The following is a 19,488-nucleotide window of genomic DNA, read 5'->3' as shown; positions in this document are numbered from 1 at the left end:
GTCTTCTTAGGAACGTTAGGCCACATTGCAGGGGGTTTTGGTGGTAAGTTGAACTAAGGAAGATGAGCTGCTGGTGACGCTGTTATGTTTTGACTGGGCAGTGAGTGGTGCGTGTGATCTTGATGCTAAAGGTGACACAGAATTTCTTCTGAGTCAGGCCTTTGTATCAGCAGAGCCTGTGTTGTCCACGAGAGGCTTGATCTTGATCTTTATTCTACAGGTGTCTCAGGATTTCTCCTGAGGCAGGCCTTAGTACCAGCAGCTCCTGATGTATTCAAAAGCCTGTCAGCTTGCATGATACAGTGGGGCTTTCAAATTTGGAAAAAAATTACCTGAATAAAACTTCGTTAAAGCGAGTTTGGTGTTCGTTAAACGAGCAGATGGTAGTAAAATGAAACCTTCGTTATAGCGAAATTTCGTTGTGTGAACCTTCGTTAAACGGGGGTTGCCTGTATATATATATATATATATATATATATATATATATATATATATATATATATATATATATATATGTAATATACATACAGTAATAATCCACTTAATGAACGTTCGTCTAACGAATTTTTGGTTTAATGTACTATATAAAGTTAGATAAAAAAAAAAAAAGTCTGCATAACGTACAACCATATCCGGTTTAGTACATTTTCTTGGTTTGAATTTGCCAGCTTTGCTATGATTGGCTGGCTCCCGACCTTTGTCTTTAGTGCTCCTGGAGCTGGATCCAAGATTCTTTAACAATGTCAGAGCAACCTCCTGCCACGAAATGGCATCCATGAACACTTGGAGGGACAGTGACAAAGTTGCTATCAGGATAGTGAATTAGTCGCGGTATTTCATTACTAATTCACTATCACTCAGTGCCACGGAGTCCAGGTTATCCTCATGGCATGAGCGTATATGAATACTAAGATATGGTATCCATTATAGCAGGAAATAGAGGAATTGAAACATAAATTTCATTGTGAAAGACAACACGCCAAGCTAAAAGGGTCACAAGAAGAAGAAGTGGCCGAGTCGCTGAGAGTCTCCGCATTGTCTTTGACCGATCTCATCTCTGCTTTATTTTCTGGTATTCCATGTAAGATTTCACTTTATGCATTACAAAACAATCCTTTCTTGGGGGCAAGGTTTGTAAAAAGCTAATAGAAATATATAGCATTTTTTTTTTAACCCATGTGGTATGTTGGGAACCAGCACATAACGCATCCCCCCTATTTCCATTATTTCCTATGGGAAAATTAAGTCCGCTTAGCGAAGAAGAAGAAGAAGTGGCCGAGTCGCTGAGAGTCTCCGCATTGTCTTTGACTGATCTCATCTCTGCTTTATTTTCTGGTATTCCATGTAAGATTTCACTTTATGCATTACAAAACAATACTTTCTTGGGGGCAAGGTTTGTAAAAAGCTAATAAAAATATATAGCATTTTTTTTTAACCCATGTGGTATGTTGGGAACCAGCACATAACGCATCTCCCCTATTTCCATTATTTCCTATGGGAAAATTAAGTCCGCTTAGCGAATTTCAGCTCTACGAACAGCTTTGACATCCTCTATCCTGTTTGTTAAGCAGAGTATTGCTATATATATATATATATATATATATATATATATATATATATATATATATATATATATATATATATATATATACAGGCAACTCCCGTTTAACGAAGGTTCACACAACGAAATTTCGCTATAACGAAGGTTTCATTTTAATACCATCTGCTCGTTTAACGAACATCAAACTCGCTTTAACGAAGTTTTATCAAGGTAATTTTTTTCCAAATTTGAAAGCCCCACTGTATCATGCAAGCTGACAGGCTTTTGAATACATCAGGAGCTGCTGGTACTAAAGGCCTGACTCAGAAGAAATTATGTGTCACCTGTAGCATCAAGATCAAGATCAAGATCACACACACCACTCACTGCCCAGTCAAAACATAACAGCGTCACCAGCAGCTCATCTTCCTTAGTTCAACTTACCACCAAAACACCCTGTAATGTGGCCTAACGTTCCTAAGAAGACCAGGAAGTGTCTTACTCTCGAAGTGAAGCTGGGTATTATTCACCGACAAGAGAGAGGCCAGAAAACTAAGAACATTCCTTCCCACCAGGCTTGACTCCATCTACTGTCTACTATTTTCAAGTCAAGATACTCTATTAAGAAGGCTAGTGAGACCTCATCTTCCTTGCAAGCTAAAAGAACCACCAGAACTTGTGACTCTACAATGGATAAAATGGAAAGCCTTGTGGAAATGTGGTACATAAGTTTTGTATGCAGTACCATGATGCGCACTTTGTTTACATTCCACAGGTTGCCGGTTAGTGTATTTCCCGTTTCACTCTCCCTCCCTTCATAAAGTTAAGATCATCAACATTATAAAGTTACGTACATACATACATTAGTGTACATTATAATGACTTAAATTAAACTACCTAAATGTTTTACTTCATAATCTTTACTTTCATTAACCCGTAAACTGCGGCATTCACATTCAGAGGGTGTCTCCTGGTGCGGCTAAATCAGCGAACGATTGACTTTCACTGAAAGATATATACTTTATAAAGATGTGTCACAGATACTTCATTTCACAATTCTGTAACTCAAAATTTACTGTAGCTACCATATTTCTAAGTATTTTTCGCCACAAAAATGGATTTCTGGCAGGATCTGGAGGCATTGTGGAGAGCGGGATGGGAGGGGGGAGGTAGGGGGAGGAGGCAGGGAGGATACACACAGACCGCTTATTGCCACTGTTCGTCGACGGGACAGTGTTTTCAACGCTGAATGTCTCTCTCTCTCTCTCTCTCTCTCTCTCTCTTGCTTGCTTCAAGAGAAATAAATGATAAAACAAAAGTATTTTATTTCTATAATGGCAATTTCCGTATAAGTAATATTCTTTCCATTATTCTGACACTAATATTTTGAATCGCAAATGAAGTAAATGGCATCAAAGTATATTGAGTAAACAACATACATATGGAATGGATAAATTGGTCAAGTAAAATGCATATGCACTGGTTATTGTTCTAGCCCCTATTGTTTTACAATTTTTTTCTCTCTCTTTCTCTCTCTCTCTCTCTCTCTCTCTCTCTCTCTCTCTCTCTCTCTCTCTCACACTTTGTTCAAAATAAATAAGTGAAACTAAAATACTACTCTTTGCTTGGTTCACAATAAATAAAGTAACGAAATATTAGTTCCGTGTAAGCCACAATAACATACATATCATACTATATATGTGTGTGTGTGTGTGTGTGTGTGTGTGTGAGAGAGAGAGAGAGAGAGAGAGAGAGAGAGAGAGAGAGAGAGAGAGAGAGAGAGAGAGAGAGAGAGAGAGAGAGAGAGAGAGAGAGAGAGAGAGAGAGAGAGAGAGAGAGAGAGAGAGAGAGAGAGAGAGAGAGAGGAGACGATGAGTCATGTCTCATGACGCGATGCGGGCCGGGCCGACACGCCTGACAGTGTTACAAACGTCTAGTGAAGATGGTCTTGTTTCCATAATCTTATTCGCTTTATCTCTTTTCTATTGTACAAAACAACTTCTATACTACTACATTATAGCTTCCTCTTACCATACATGAGACTCAATCTCTAATATCTATGAAAGGAATGCAATGTCGACTAAATAAAATAAAAACATAGTGTTTCATTGTTTTCCTTTATAAATATGATATAAATAACCAAATTCTTATTAGAAGGATATAAATTACTAAAAGAAAGGTTATTAGAACACAAAAAAATAATTTCAAAGAAATACGAATCACGGGAACTTTATGGTGCCTGTTTAAAAAGAGCGCTTCCAGAAGGCGTACAGCAGTTTGCCGCCAAGCCACCCAGAAGGCGTACAGCAGTTTTCGGGTTAAACCTTTTACTGTACTATGATGCACTCTCACTTTGCTTACTCTCAATGGAAGTTCAAATCAGGGGTTATACTTGTTATAATCGGTTCGCTTAACGAAGTTTCGCTTAACGAAGTGTTTTTAGAATAACCTTCGTTAAACGGGTTGCCTGTATATATATATATATATATATATATATATATATATATATATATATATATATATATATATATATATATATATATATATATACAGGCAACCCCGCTTAACGAAGGTTCACACAACAAAATTTCGCTACAACGAAGGTTTCATTTTACTACCATCTGCTCGTGTAACGAACACCAAACTCGCTTTAACAAAGTTTTATCCATGTAATTTTTTCCAAGTTTGAAAGCCCTGCCATATCACGGAAGCCAACAGGCTTTTGAATACACCAGCGCCTCTCGTGGACAACACATGCACTACTTACTCCCTCTGTTCAAAACAATAACATAATAAGCAGCAGCTCATCTTCCCTCGCTCAACATACCACCAAAACGCCCTGCAATGTCGCCTAGCGTTGCTAAGAAGACCAGGAAGTCTCTTACTCTCCAAGTGAATCTGGATATTATTCACATGTTTATTGGTCTTTTTTTAACATGTGTTCTAATATGTGAAGGCAAAAAATTTTATTTCAGCTAAAAAGATGGTATTTTTGGGGTCAAAAGGGGAACTTTGGCAATGAACAAAGACTGATTGAGGCATTTTTTAGACAATTTAAATGGTATAAAGAACTCGTGTTTGGCGAAATTCACATTTGGCGGTAGTTTGCCAGACTAATGAATTCGCCAAGTGCGGGGTTTACTGTATAGAGAAAATGGCAGCGATAACATTTGGATAAAAAGAGGTGGGAAAGATGAAGAAGAAGAATATTTTTGACTACACATCATAATAAGATAGACTGATAAACTCTTGGTGGAGAAACACAATGAGAATAGTTAAGAGAGCATTTCTTAAGATAACCAAATAACTGCCAAATGGGTTATCTTGGTTGCCAGATAAAAAAAAAAAATTTGGTGCCCATTTGTGAAGTTTCCAGATCCAATCATGCCAAAGAAGGGACTTTCCTTGCATATCTTACATTCATGGAAATAAGTGAAAGATAATAACTGTCCAAATATTGCTGGTATATTATAGCAATGCAAGTTATTGAAATAAATAGGAAAAATAAATCAGCAGCAATTGTTTGACCATCATACAATTTATGATTATTTGAATGAATTAACAAAATTACTGGATTACAAGTTGTGCAATTCTCACCTGTAAGTGTTCCAATTAACATGTTATTTGTGAACCTTGGCTTATCCTCCTTTGCCAAATTTCTCTGTTCTTTCTTAAGTCTCTGTGTCCGAAGATAAAGCAGATGGCCAGATGGACGAAGAATGGGAAACTGTAAATAAAAGATTGTACATTAAATACCAAATAGTTTCAAGAGATGGAAAACTTCAGTAATGTTTGTGGGCTATCTGTCTATCACATAAAAGCATGAGAACAGGTTGAGTTAAACTAAGGTTTGAAAAAATTATAGCAAAGCAAAGAGTGAAGAATGTAAAGACAGATCCCTATTCAATAAGGTAGCTTTTTTACCTATATTTAAAAAAAAAAAAAAAATCTGTTCTTTTTTTTTCATGGCACCTTTTGATGACTAACACTACCTTTCATGTAACTTTTGGGTCTAACTTCTTCTTCTCTCCTCTAATATCAATAATCAATAGGTTTATTGACAAAATAGACATTTAAAAATATAAGTTTTCATATAAAAGATAACACAAAGCATAAATATAATAGAACCATATAATTTGTCTAATCAATACTTTGTTTAAGCACACATATTAATAATTATGCATAACACGTTATTACTTCATGAACATGTTTTCATAGTTCAGCCGAGTGCACTGAAATAATTGGTATATAACATTAGACATCTCTGCTGACAATCTTCCAAAATAGTACATGAAATAAATGCATGGCTCTATCTGTATGAAGATACTCATATAAACACAAGAGCAAGTCCAAGGGAGACTGGTATACAGCTCTATCTACCCATCTCCATTCTGTAGCTATGATAATTAAGTCTGACTCGTGTGAAAGACTCCTAATAAGAGTCTGTGTAGTGGGTTAACCCACTACATAGGGTGGTAGCTAAGTGAGTGGTCTTGGCTATTCAGAGACCTGGCAGAGGTAATGTCAGCATATGGTGACTTACCGTATCCTGCAGGCCCAACCTTTTCTTTTTTTTTTTTTTTTTTTTTTTTTTTACGTAGGGAAGAGGACCGGCCAAGGGAAAAGAAAAGAAAGTTAGAAAAAGGCCCACTTGAGCGCTGGCTCTCCAATGACTTCAAAAAGTGCCAAAACCGTCAGCCAGAATTAGGGAAGCAAATGCCTCGATACCTCCCTCTTAAAAGAAGACAAGTTGTAGGAATTCCGGAAATACAGATGCAGGGAGGGAGTTCCAGAGTTTACCAGTGAAAGGGATGAATGATTGAGCGTACTGGTTAACTCTTGCATTAGAGAGTTGGACAGAATAGGGATGAGAGGAAGAAGAAAGCCTTGTGCAGCGTGGCCGCAGGAAGAGGGGAGGCATGCAGTTAGCAAGATCAGTAGAACAGTTACCATGAAAATAGCGATAAAATATAGAAAGGGATGCAACATTTCGGCGGTGAGAAAGAGACTGAAGACAGTTAGTCAGAGGAGGGGAGTTGATGAGACGAAGAGCTTTCGATTCCAACCTATCAAGCAAAGCTGTGTGACTGGAACTCCCCCAAACATGTGAAGTGTACTCCATACAGGGATGGATAAGGCCCTTATACAGAGTAAGCAGTTGGAGGGGCGACAAAAACTATCGGAGACGCCTTAGAACACCTAACTTCATAGAAGCTGTTTTGGTAAGAGATGAGATGTGAAGTTTCCAGTTAAGATTACGAGCAAAGGACAGATCGAGGATATTCATTGTGGAAGAGGGACACAGTTGAGTGTCATTGAAGAAGATGGGATAGTTGTCTGGAAGTTGTGTTGAGTTGATAGATAGAGGAATTGAGTTTTTGAGGCATTGAAAACTACTAGATTTTCTCTGCCCCAATCGTAAATCTTAGAGAGATCAGAAATCAGGCGTTCCGTGGCGTCCCCGTGTGATCTGTTGATTTCCTGAAGGGATGGACGTCTCTGAAAAAACGTGGAAAGATGTAGGGTGGTATCATCAGCGTAGGAGTGGATAGGGCAAGATGTTTGGTTAAGAAGATCATTAATGAATAATAGAAAGAGAGTGGGTGACAGGACAGAACCCTGAGGAACACCACTATTAGTAGGCTTAGGAGAAGAACAGTAGCCATCTACCACAGCAGCAATAGAGCGGTCGGAAAGGAAACTTGAGATAAAGTTGCAGAGAGAAGGATAGAAGCCGTAGGAGGGCAGTTTTGAAATCAAAGCTTTATGCCAGATTCTATCAAAAGCTTTTGATATGTCTAACGCAACAGCAAGTTTCACCGAAATCTCTAAAAGAGGATGACCAAGACTCAGTAAGGAAAGCCAGAAGATCACCAGTAGAGCGACCTTGACGGAAGCCATACTGGCGATCAGACAGAAGATTGTGAAGTGACAGATGTTTGAGAATCTTCCTATTCAGGATAGATTAAAAACTTTAGACAAGTAAGAGATTAAAGCTATAGGACGGTAGTTTGAGGGGTTAGAACGGTCACCCATTTTAGGAACAGGCTGAATGTAGGCGAACTTCCAGCAGGAAGGAAAGGTACAAGTCGATAGAGAAAGTTGGAAGAGTTTGGCCAGGCAAGATGCAAGCACAGAAGCACAGTTTTTGAGAACAATAGGAGGGACCCCATCAGGTCCATAAGCTTTCCGAGGGTTTAGGCCAGCAAGGGCATGGAAAACATCATTACGAAAATTTTTGATTGTAGACATGAAATAGTCAGAGGGAGGAGGAGAGGGAGGGACAAGCCCAGAATCGTCCAAGGTGGAGTTGTGAGCAAAAGTTTGAGAAAAGAGTTCAGCTTTAGAGACAGAAGAGATGGCAGTGGTGCCATCAGGATGAAATAAAGGAGGAAAAGATGAAGAAATGAAGTTATTTGAGATGTTTTTGGCTAGATGCCAGAAGTCACGAGGAGAGTTTGAGTTTGAAAGATTTTGACATTTCCTATTTATGAAAGAGTGTTTGGCAAGTTGAAGAACAGACTTGGCATGATTCTGGGCAGAGATATAAAGTGCATGAGATTCAGGAGATGGAAGGCTCAAGTACCTTTTGTGGGCAACCTCTCTATCATGTACAGCACGAGAACAGGCTGAGTTAAACCAAGGTTTAGAAGGTTTAGGTTGAGAAAAGAATGAGGAATGTACGCCTCCATGCCAGACACTAACACCTCTGTTATGCGTTCAGCACAAAGAGATGGGTCTCTGACACGGAAGCAATAATCATTCCAGGCAAAATCAGCATACTACCTCCTCAGGTCCCCCCCAACTGGCAGAGGCAAACGCCAGAGGCACCTTCGCTTTGGGGATCCTGCGGAGGATTGGAAAATTAGGACAAGATACAGAAATGAGATTGTGATCGGAGGAGCCCAACGGAGATGAAAGGGTGACAGCATAAGCAGAAGGGTTAGAGGTGAGGAAGAGATCAAGAATGTTGGGCGTGTCTCCAAGACGGTCAGGAATACAAGTAGGGTGTTGCACCAGTTGCTCTAGGTCATGGAGGATAGCAAAGTTGAAGGCTAGTTCACCAGGGTGGTCAGTGAAGGGAGAGGAAAGCCAAAGCTGGTGGTGAACATTGAAATCTCCAAGAATGGAAATCTCAGTGAAAGGGTAGAGGGACAGAATGTGCTCCACTTTAGAAGTTAAGTAGTCGAAGAAATTACTATAGTCAGAAGAGTCAGGGGAGAAATAAACAGCACAGATGAATTTAGTTTGAGAGTGACTGTTAAGTCGTAGCCAGATGGTGGAAAATTCGGAAGACTCAAGAGCGTGGGCATGAGAGCAAGTTAAGTCGTTGCGTACATAGATGCAACATCCAGCTTTGGAATAAAAATGAGAATAGAGAAAGTAGGAGGGAACAGAGGAGGGGCTACTGTCAGTTGCCTCAGATAGCTGTGTTTCGGTGAGGAAACGAAGATGAGGTTTAGTAGAGGAGAGGTGGTGTTCCACAGATTGAAAATTAGATCTAAGACTGTGAATGTCGCAGAAGTTAATGTAGAAAAAGTTGAGGGAGGTGTCAAGGCATTTGTGGTCTTGAACAGGAGAGGTGTTCAACCTGGGGACATTTTTGGTCCCCTCCCCAGAGGGGAACTCCGAGGCATTGTTTATTTTGGGTCCCATTTTTCTTTTAAATTTTGATTTGGAGTGAAGGGTGTATGTGTGGTAAGTGCATGTAGTTTTGTGTGAAGAAGGAGAGCTGTCTTTGGGGCCATGAGCATTAAAACAACAGCTTGCTGGAGTGTCATATATAATTTTACCTCACCAAGTCACCCTCTGCGGAGTGGAGCTTCCCCATGAGATACGCTTTGCCACGTCACACAGTCAGAAGCTTGCATGTCGTTGCGCTGGGCAGATGTTCGTTGTACGGGAGCTTGTTTTGGTGTTTTCCCCTTTTCAGGTAAGGCCACATCACCTGTTACGCGGGTACAGTGCCTTCTACCCGTTATCCAATCCTTGGAGTGGGTAGAGCCGTACAAGTGGCTATAGTTTTATTGTGTGACAGATGTACCGAGCTTATGGTTTTTGTTGTTGTACCACATGGTGACGGCCATGTCTTCTTCTGGTGAGGAGTCCACTGGCTCTTCCTTGGGTTTCCCCCTCGGTTCCAGGACCAGCAGGAATGCCCATAGTCAGGTTAGGGGCGGTGGTTCTGCCAGTGGTCTCCCACGACCTGGAAGTTTGCAGGAGACAAAACACTCACCGGGTCATGGCACGCTTGAGCCTGCAGGTGTCAACAAGCTCTCCACTTTCCCACACTTATTTCCCTTACAGGATGCCACTTCTTGGGACATAGTTTTGATGGCCCTTGCAGAGTTAAGGGATGAGGTGAACAAGTTGAAAAGGAACAGACTGCCGCCTGCCCCCGCGACAAGCAGGGTGAATGAGGGAGCAAGTACTTCTCAAGGTACGCAGGATATTGGTTCACCTGTTCACATTTTCGCTGGATTTCCTGATCCTATCTGTGAAGCTGGTGCTCTCACTGAGCAGCACTTTAGTGACAGTGAATTATATATAATGCTAAGGTTTTTGAACCTCTGGATACGGTCTCTGAGAACACTGACCAACCAGGTAGCAGCCTTATGGTCAGCTGTGGCACAGGGCTAGAGGTCCACAGCGGCAATACACTACATGCCAGGACTCCATTCCAAAGAATGCCAGTAGCCAGGGCCAGCACAGGCCCCAGCCACAGTAGAGGCAGGTAAGGTTTTTGAGGCTGGCAGGCTTCACTACTGCCTACCTAATTCTACCTACACTGGGGCACTTCCAACACCACTAAGTGAGCCTAGCCAATTTTGATCAAATTGGCTTCTGCAGAGGGTACAGCCCCTAACCTATAGACACTATAAAGGTAACAATTCTCCACAAACTGGTTCCCCTCTGTGAAACAAACACATGTGTTAGGCAATAGAGAGGTTGCCCACAAAAGGAACTTGAGCCTTCCATCTCCTGAATCTCATGCACTTTATATCTCTGCCCGGAATCATGCCAAGTCTGTTCTTCAACTTGCCAAACACTCTTTCATAAATAGGAAATGTCAAAATCTTTCAAACTCAAACTCTCCTCGTGACTTCTGGCATCTAGCCAAAAACATCTCAAATAGCTTCATTTCTTCATCTTTCCCTCCTTTATTTCATCCTGATGGCACCACTGCCATCTCTTCTGTCTCTAAAGCTGAACTCTTTTCTCAAACTTGTGCTCACAACTCCACCTTGGACGATTCTGGGCTTGTCCCTCCCTCTCCTCCTCCCTCTGACTATTTCATGTCTACAATCAAAATTCTTCGTAATGATGTTTTCCATGCCCTTGCTGGCCTAAACCCTCGGAAGGCTTATGGACCTGATGGGGTCCCTCCTATTGTTCTCAAAAACTGTGCTTCTGTGCTTGCACCTGGCCAAACTCTTCCAACTTTCTCTATCGACTTGTACCTTTCCTTCCTGCTGGAAGTTCGCCTACATTCAGCCTGTTCCTATAAAAGGTGACTGTTCTAACCCCTTAAACTACCGTCCTATAGCTTTAATCTCTTGCTTGTCTTAAGTTTTTGTATCTATCCTGAATAGGAAGATTCTCAAACATCTGTCACTTCACAATCTTCTGTCTGATCGCCAGTATGGCTTCTGTCAAGGTCGCTCTACTGGTGATCTTCTGGCTTTCCTTACTGAGTCTTGATCATCCTCTTTTAGAGATTTCGGTGAAACTTTTGCTGTTGCGTTAGACATATCAAAAGCTTTTGATAGAGTTTGGCATAAAGCTTTGATTTCAAAACTGCCCTCCTACGGCTTCTATCCTTCTCTCTGCAACTTTATCTCAAGTTTTCTTTCCGACCGCTCTATTACTGCTGTGGTAGACAGCTACTGTTCTTCTCCTAAACCTATTAATAGTGGTGTTCCTCAGGGTTCTGTCCTGTCACCCACTCTCTTTCTATTATTCATTAATGATCTTCTTAACCAAACTTCTTGCCCTATCCACTCCAACGCTGATGATACCACCCTACATCTTTCCACGTTCTTTCAGAAATGTCCAATCATTCAGGAATTCAACAGATCACGCGGGGACGCCACGGAACGCCTGACTTCCGATCTTTCTAATATTTCCGATTGGGGCAGAGAAAATCTAGTAGTTTTCAATGCCTCAAAAACTCAATTCTTCCATCTATCAACTCGACACAACCTTCCAGACAACTATCCCCTCTTCTTCAATGACACTCAACTGTCTCCCTCTTCCACAATGAATATCCTCGGTCTGTCCTTTGCTCATAATCTTAACTGGAAACTTCACATCTCATCTCTTGCTAAAACAGCTTCTATGAAATTAGGTGTTCTGAGGCGTCTCCGCCAGTTTTTCTCGCCCCTCCAACTGCTTACTCTGTATAAGGGCCTTATCCATCCCTGTATGGAGTACTCTTCGCATGTTTGGGGTTTGGGGGGGTTCCAGTCACACAGCTTTGCTTGATAGGGTGGAATCGAAAGCTCTTCGTCTCATTAACTCCCCTCCTCTGACTAACTGTCTTCAGTCTCTTTCTCACCGCCGAAATGTTGCATCCCTTTCTATATTTTATCACTATTTTCATGGTAACTGTTCTACTGATCTTGCTAACTGCATGCCTCCCCTCCTCCTGCGGCCACACTGCGCAAGGCTTTCTTCTTCCTCTCATCCCTATTCTGTCCAACTCTCTAATGCAAGAGTTAACCAGTACACTTAACCCTCGGCTAATGTGCCCAATTGGGGCTGAAATAGCCGCGCTATAGCCGAAAACGCGATAGCCGAATTGATCTTGGCGGGAAGGCTGTTTTGGCCAATGAGCGCTCAGATATCCCATGACGTCATGGCTGGGCGCGCGATAGCAGGCATCTGAGGTCGCGATAATGAAATTTTAGCAGCTATTTCATGGGTGCGTGATAGCAATAAAACGCGATAGCAGAAGTCGCGATAGCCGAGGGTTGACTGTACACTCAATCATTCATCCCTTTCACTGGTAAACCCTGGAACTCCCTCCCTGCATCTGTATTTCCGAATTCCCACAACTTGTCTTCTTTTAAGAGGGAGGTATCGAGGTATTTGCTCCCCTAATTCTGGCTGACGGTTTTGGTACTTTTTGAAATCTTTTGGAGAGCCAGCACTCAAGTGGGTCTTTTTCTAACTTTCTTTTTTTTTGCCCTTGGCTGGCCCTCTTCCCTACGTAAAAAAAAAAAAAAAAAATTTCACCCAGTTCACCAGGGTTTTACAGTTACATATTCACACTATCTCTTCTTCAAAGTGTACAGATGTTTCCTAAAGTATGATACCTGATGAGAGAGTAAAGTCAGGCTGGGTAGAAGCTGGTAAAGTACCGTATTTGACGACTCATAAGACGCACACAGTCTTGGCAGACAATGATATGAAAAAAATTATAAATGAGCAGATTTAAGCTCTGAATATAATGTGACGGATTTCACCTGACATTTGAAGACTCTCACATGCATTTATATCATTATTAAATTCCAGTATTTTGCATTTAAAAACTACCATTTGCTAGTAGCTTATGTACCAATCCTGTTGTGAGATATAGACATGCATCTGTCATATGGTGTGGCCAGTGACCAAGAGTCTGACAGGCTACAAGGCTAAAATTCATAATTTTCTTTTTTTATCATTTTTTTTTTTTACATGTACGCAAGATAAGAATGTTAAAATATGTGTACAATTTTACTTCAGCAAATCACACCCACCTCTGCTAGAGGTCGCTTTGCTGCTTCGCACCACCAGTTGCTGAGTTGACTTCATGCTGACCCTACACCTACGAGTTTGGCAGCCTTCTTCCTGTGATCCTTCTGGAGCGGAAAGGTTTTGCCATTGCCTGTGACCCATTTTGGAGCTGGTTGTGACACCACCCATGATCTGTTTAGGAGTGCCCAAGTTGGTGCACTCGTGGAGTTCACAACTCCCACTGTGCCTGTACCGGTCACAGCCACCTTGCTACCGATGCCATGTTGGATGTAGCAGGCAGTTCGCTCGGCAAACAGCTGTCTAGTATGGAAGACAATTCTGACCATGGAAGGCATGTGAGGAAAGGTTCCTCACATGGAAAAGGCTCCAAGAGTGGCTCTTCCCAACAGGAAGCTACTAAGGGTGTACATAAACATTCCCGGGGTTTCACCTCTGGTAACGGTGACGAATCTGCTACCCAACACACTCTCTCCTTGGCTTCCATCTCATGGGATGAGGCAAATGCTCCGCCGTGGACCATGGTGATGGAAGCTTTGCCTGCATTACGTAGTGATATGGACAAATTAAAGGAAGAGAGGAGATTGGGCCACAGCTGTGGTGCTGATGATGCCTCAGCACCAGACGGTGTAAACATTAGGACAGCTGGCCAGGAAGAGCCTCCTTCGAGCTTGCCCATGGGTTTTCTAGTGATGACAGTGACTCTCAGGACAATGTGCAGCCTGACAGTGTTCTCCTGCAGTGTGCCAGGGCTTATGGTCCTGTGGACGAGGTGTTTGCTGGCATTGACAAGCATGTCGCCGATATGGTTAACCATGTGTTTGGGAGGAGGAGTACAAAGAGATTTTGGATGACATAGCTACCAAGAGATGAGACAACTGTCATGCTTTGGCACCAGTAAACTGTAACTCGCGAATTTTGGATGCACTGAAAACTGATGCTAAGAAGGCCAACTTCCGTATGAAAGACATCAGTAAAGACATTATCAAGGCTGCCACAATTTTGACAAAGTCCCTGATGGTGCTAGACAAGATTGCCCAGACTGGACAGCCAGATGTACCCCATGAAGTGGGCATGCTTAATGGTGCTATTGCACAACTGGGTAATGCTAATAATAAAAAACAACTTGTCACGCCAGTTCATCATCAAGCACGAAATCAACCAGAAGTATATTCACCTGTGTTCAGACAAAGTGCCCATGACTCGTCTTCTGTTTGGTGACGATGTCTCGCAATCTGCCAAGCACATTGACGATCCTGAGAAGTTAAGGAGTAAGATTGCGACGAGGAAACTGCTAGCAATTTTAGAGGCTCTTCTGGAAAAATGCCATACAAAGGTTTTATGTCCAGGTTCCACCTGTATGGTCAACGGATGTTTGGACACCGGAGTGAACACTGGCAAACCTTCTCACGGCAAGGTTCGGAGGCAAAAAACTTCCGAGACCGGGGTCACAATCCCCGGCAATAACTGAGGTGAGTTATCAATTTCAAGCTGACAGACTTCACAAGTTTGTGCATGAGTGGCATAACATTACCAGTGATCCAAATATTTTAGATATTGCTGAACATTGCCATCTTGACATTAATGTTGCTAATATTGGTCCCTTATTTGCTGAGGAAGTTGAGTATGTATTCAGTGAAGAGGAAAAGAGATTTGTTTGCCAGGAAATTGTATAGCTGTTAGATCTTAAGGTTATCAAGGAAACACGGAGACAGGAGGGGCAAATTCTGTCCCTATTTTCTTAAGAAGGAAAAAAGGATGGTGGTTTTAGAATGATCCTTAACCTAGCAAAACTTAATGAGTACATCAATTGCAAACACTTCAAAATGGAAAACTTTGAACAGGCAATTCAACTTGTTTTAACAGAGATGCTTACATGGCCTCTGTTGATCTATGACACGCCTACGATTCAGTCAAAATAGCTGAAGAGCAACAACAGTTTCTGTGCTTTAATTGGCAAAGGAAAATTTATCAGTTCACTTGTCTCCCTAATGGAGTTGCAGAAGTCTGTTCACTAAACAAATGAAACCAATTTTTGCTGTACTAAGAGAGAAGGGACATATCATCACGAGTTTTATTGATGATACTCTTATTTGCCACAGTACTTTTGATGGATGTTGTGAGAGTGTGCGTGCCACTGTTGACTTGCTCAGGAAATTAGGTTTTTATATCAATGATGGCAAATTGGTATTGGTACCCACAACACACTTGGAGTATTTGGGGAACATTATAGATTCAGAGACCATGACAGTGACATGACATGAGCGGAGGAAATTCAAAATAGTGCAAAAATCCAGAAGGTGGCCAGAGTCATTGGGCTTTTAGTTGCAGCCATTTCAGCAGCAGAGATGGGGAAATTGCATTATAAGAGGTTGGAATCTGCTAAGATTGCAGCTTTAAAGGAAGCAAAAGTAAATTTTGACAAATGGATGGCTGTCACTCATGAAATGAAGTTGGATTTGCATTGGTTATCTCACATTGCAGTGCAAAACAGACAATTTTCTTTGGAAAGGTACAGAACTGGACTTGTATACTGATGCGTCAAATTTAGGTTAGGGTGGCCACCTTGATCAACAATAAGTTAATGGGAGATGGTCTTTAACGGAAACTGACTTGCACATGAACACAAAAGAACTCAAGGCCATCTTCCTGGCAGTGCGCTCATTTGCACATCTGCTAAAAGGACGACATGTTCGGGTTTTTTGTGATAACACGACAGCAGTCAACTATGTTAATGAAATGGGCGGCACAAAATCTTCATTGTGTAATGACATATGCCTTGAACTTTGGGACTGGTGTGCGGTGAATGATGTCTGGCTTACCTGTTCTCATGTACCAGGTAAAGTTAATCTCATGGCAGACACTGCATCTCAGACATTTAATGATAGGCATGAGTAGAAGTTGAATGAAGGAATTTTTAAGGACCTTTGTGAGATCTTTGGAGTTCCAAGCATTGATCTCTTTGCTTTCAGATTGAACAAACAAGTGCCTTGTTTCTACTCCTGGAAATCTGACCCAGACGCAGAACATTTTGATGCTTTTTCCATACGATGGTCACAGTTTGACCTAATCTACATTTTTCCACCCTTTGCTCTGATTGCCAGATGCCTACAGAAAATTCAAGCAGAGTTAGCAAGGGGGTGAATGGTGTTGCCACTGTGGCCATCCTAGCCATGGATGGGGACTCTCCTCACTTTGCTCATAAAGGAACCACGGCTAATTCTGAGGGCACATGTATTGCATCACCCATCAATGGAGGAGGAACACACCACCCTGCAACATACCCACCTGATGGCTTGTTTCTTGTCCGGCAACATCTGCGAGACAGAGGCATTTCTACAGCAGGTGTGGACATCATCATGGCCTCCTGGAGACCTGGGACTGCAAAGCAGTATCAGCCACATGTTAACAGGTGGCTACAGTTTTGCAATAGCTGGAACATTGATCCCCTTACTCCCACTGTAACTGATGTGAATTTCTTGTCTGCCACTTTCCACAGAGGTGTGGGTTATACCTCAATCAATACTGCAAGGGATGCTCTTTCGTTACTGGGGATTATTGTGGATGGCTGCAGAGTGGGAAACCGTCCTCTTGTCAACAGGTTCTTGAGGGGAGTTTTTAACTTGAGGGTGTTGTCACCAACGTATGCGGAAACTTGGGACATCCAGCAGGTGCTCCAGCATCTGCGTGCCATGGTACCTTTGTGCTCCCTCTCCCTAAAGGACCTAATGCTAAAGCTTGTGATGTTAATGGCACTCACACAAGCTGCCAGAGTACAAACCCTACACTGCTTATTGCTGAGGGATATTCGTATCAGACAGGATTCTGTTTGTGTTTGGTTAAGGGAAAACACTAAACAATGTTCACTAAAGTTCAATGTGCAGTTTGTGACCTTTCAAGCATACTCTAAAGACAAAAGATTGTGTGTGTGTGTAAATGTACATTGCTTGAAAACGGTACATGGTACATTGTGAAAGAGGACTCCACTCCCCTCCCCCCTAACCCTTCGAAAGAAATATGAGTAGATAGTGGTAAGTACAAAATATAGTAGTTAAGGTTGTTATTCGATGACTCGATATCAATATCGGTTTTTTGGCTCTTCCATTGCTATTTTTTCACCGAATTCAATAATATTTATACACAAGGTGTACGTTTATGGTGTACGTCTTCAGTGTTAATTTGGTACACAAATGTGGCGTAGTTTTTTTGCAATAAATATTTTTTCGGCGATAAGAAAACAATTCAAAATACCATTATAAAATCAAAACTAATAACAGTGTGGCAATTTCCTCTTAACCACATATAATATACATAACAACAAATAAATGTAAGCATCGGCATACACATAACCTATGTTATAACAATTTCATTACACGCCAAATTGTTACCTTTTTTTTTCATCAGAAATTTGAGTTTATAAGCCTGTTGTAAATTTATTTGAGTGAGTTCATGCATTATCATGCTTGCATTTGTTAAGATGAGGTTGTTGATCATTTTGCTGCAAAAAGTTTTGAAATTGACCAATTACTGAAAAAGTTAATCAACAGTATATGCTGAAAAACTGAAAGTCGAGAAAAACGCATTTTTCTGTGAACATCTTCAAAACCCCCACATAACTCACTCCAATATGTACCAAACTCAGATATGTACAGTAGAATCTCGAATCTCGATCAATCTCATCTCGATATTTCGCATCTCGATTGCACCATAAAAAACACACTGTTCACACATCTCGATGAAATTACACAAATCTCGATTTTTTTTTTTTTTTTTCATCAAAACGCGGCGTATCGCGATGCGATTGTTTTGATTGCTCTCCACCTTGCGGCAGCTTGTGGAGTGTATCAGTACACGCGCCTCCCCGCCTGTTTAAAACCAGGTGTGTGCGTTGTGCGGTCAAGGTCGTTACGGTGCGGGCAGGCTACCTGGATCCCATTCATCATGTTTCCGCAGCGAATGGAAGGGCCCAAGGTGGATAAGAACGAAAATGAGTGTAAAGGACAACAAAGTGTGAAAAAATGCGGAAGTGAAAACGTGATTATCGAAAGGGCAAAAACTGAACAAATACACTGCAGAGGACAAGGATAAAGTGTTGCAGCTCTTGGAGAAAGGCTATAGAGTCAGTGAAATACAAAACTTACTGGCATTCCTCAGAGTACTATTTCCACATTGAAAAGCAAAAAGATGAAGTTAAAAATCAGTGACATTGGCAAAAAATTGTTCACAGGAAACACACTTGGACAGCGCCGCATCACGTGTATTTATAATGAAAGTAATCGTCTAGTGGCAGAAATGGAATATTATCTGGTGAAGTGGATTCAACGACGAGCAAGAGAGGTAGCTAGTATCAATGGTCCTCAGCTGCGTGAACAGGCAAGGATATTCTACCAGGCTGTTTGCAAGAAAAAACAAGTAAAAAATCCACCTGCATTTAATGCTTCTGTGGGTGGCTGCAGAAGTTTAAGAAGCGGTGTGGCATTAAATATGCACAGTATCAAGGCGAGATATCTTCTGCTGATAGTGAAAGTGCTGCTAATTATCCCCAATGGTCAAACAAATAATAGAAGATGGAGGCTATTGCAAAGACCAGATATATAATGGTGATGAGACTGGCCTTTATTGGAAACGTTCTCCCAAAGCCACCTTCATTTCTAAAAATGAAAAACAAGCACCAGGAGTAAAAGTGTCCAAAGAACGTATCAGCTTTCTTTTTACTTGTAATTCTTCTGGCAGCCACAAATGAAACCTCTTATCATTCACAAATACAAAAGGCCTAGACCTTATAAACACGCAGATATGCAACAACTGAATGTTTATTGGGAGACTACAGCTTCAGCCTATATGACCTCAGCACTTTCTATCGAGTGGTTCGATAAATACTTTGTCCCTGATGCAAAGAAAAGTGTGAGGAACTAAACCTGGATTTCAAAATCCTTTTCTTTCTAGACAATGCACCTGGCCATGCAAAATTCCTCATAGGGAGGCATCCATGTGTTCAAGTCGTGTTTTTGCCCCCAAACACTACTTCCATATTACAACCCCTGGACCAGGAAATAATAGCCAATGTAAAGCTATTATACTATAAGTACCTTCATGACAAAATGCGACATGAAACAGATAGCAATGATGAGCTGGTTGAGATCGAAAACTCCACAAATGAAAGTGAAAGTGATCGTGAACTGTTCGCCACCTCCAACCAGGCCACCGACACC

The 19,488-nt window shown here is 41.4% G+C and overlaps 1 protein-coding gene across 3 annotated transcripts in view; it reads right to left on the bottom strand.

Moving 5' to 3' along the window:
- Positions 1-19,488, bottom strand: part of LOC123515648 (nitric oxide-associated protein 1-like) — a 267,601-nt gene that overhangs the window by 106,557 nt on the left and 141,556 nt on the right. For all 3 annotated transcript variants that reach the window (XM_045274465.1, XM_045274467.1, XM_045274466.1), the window contains one exon: positions 5,138-5,267. In XM_045274465.1, the coding sequence (XP_045130400.1) occupies positions 5,138-5,267 (130 nt within the window). The remainder of the gene's footprint in view (positions 1-5,137; positions 5,268-19,488) is intronic.

The sequence above is a fragment of the Portunus trituberculatus genome, chromosome 39 (assembly GCF_017591435.1).
Source record: "Portunus trituberculatus isolate SZX2019 chromosome 39, ASM1759143v1, whole genome shotgun sequence".
Classification (NCBI taxonomy): Eukaryota; Metazoa; Arthropoda; class Malacostraca; order Decapoda; family Portunidae; genus Portunus; species Portunus trituberculatus.
This window is presented reverse-complemented; position numbering and strand designations above follow the sequence as displayed.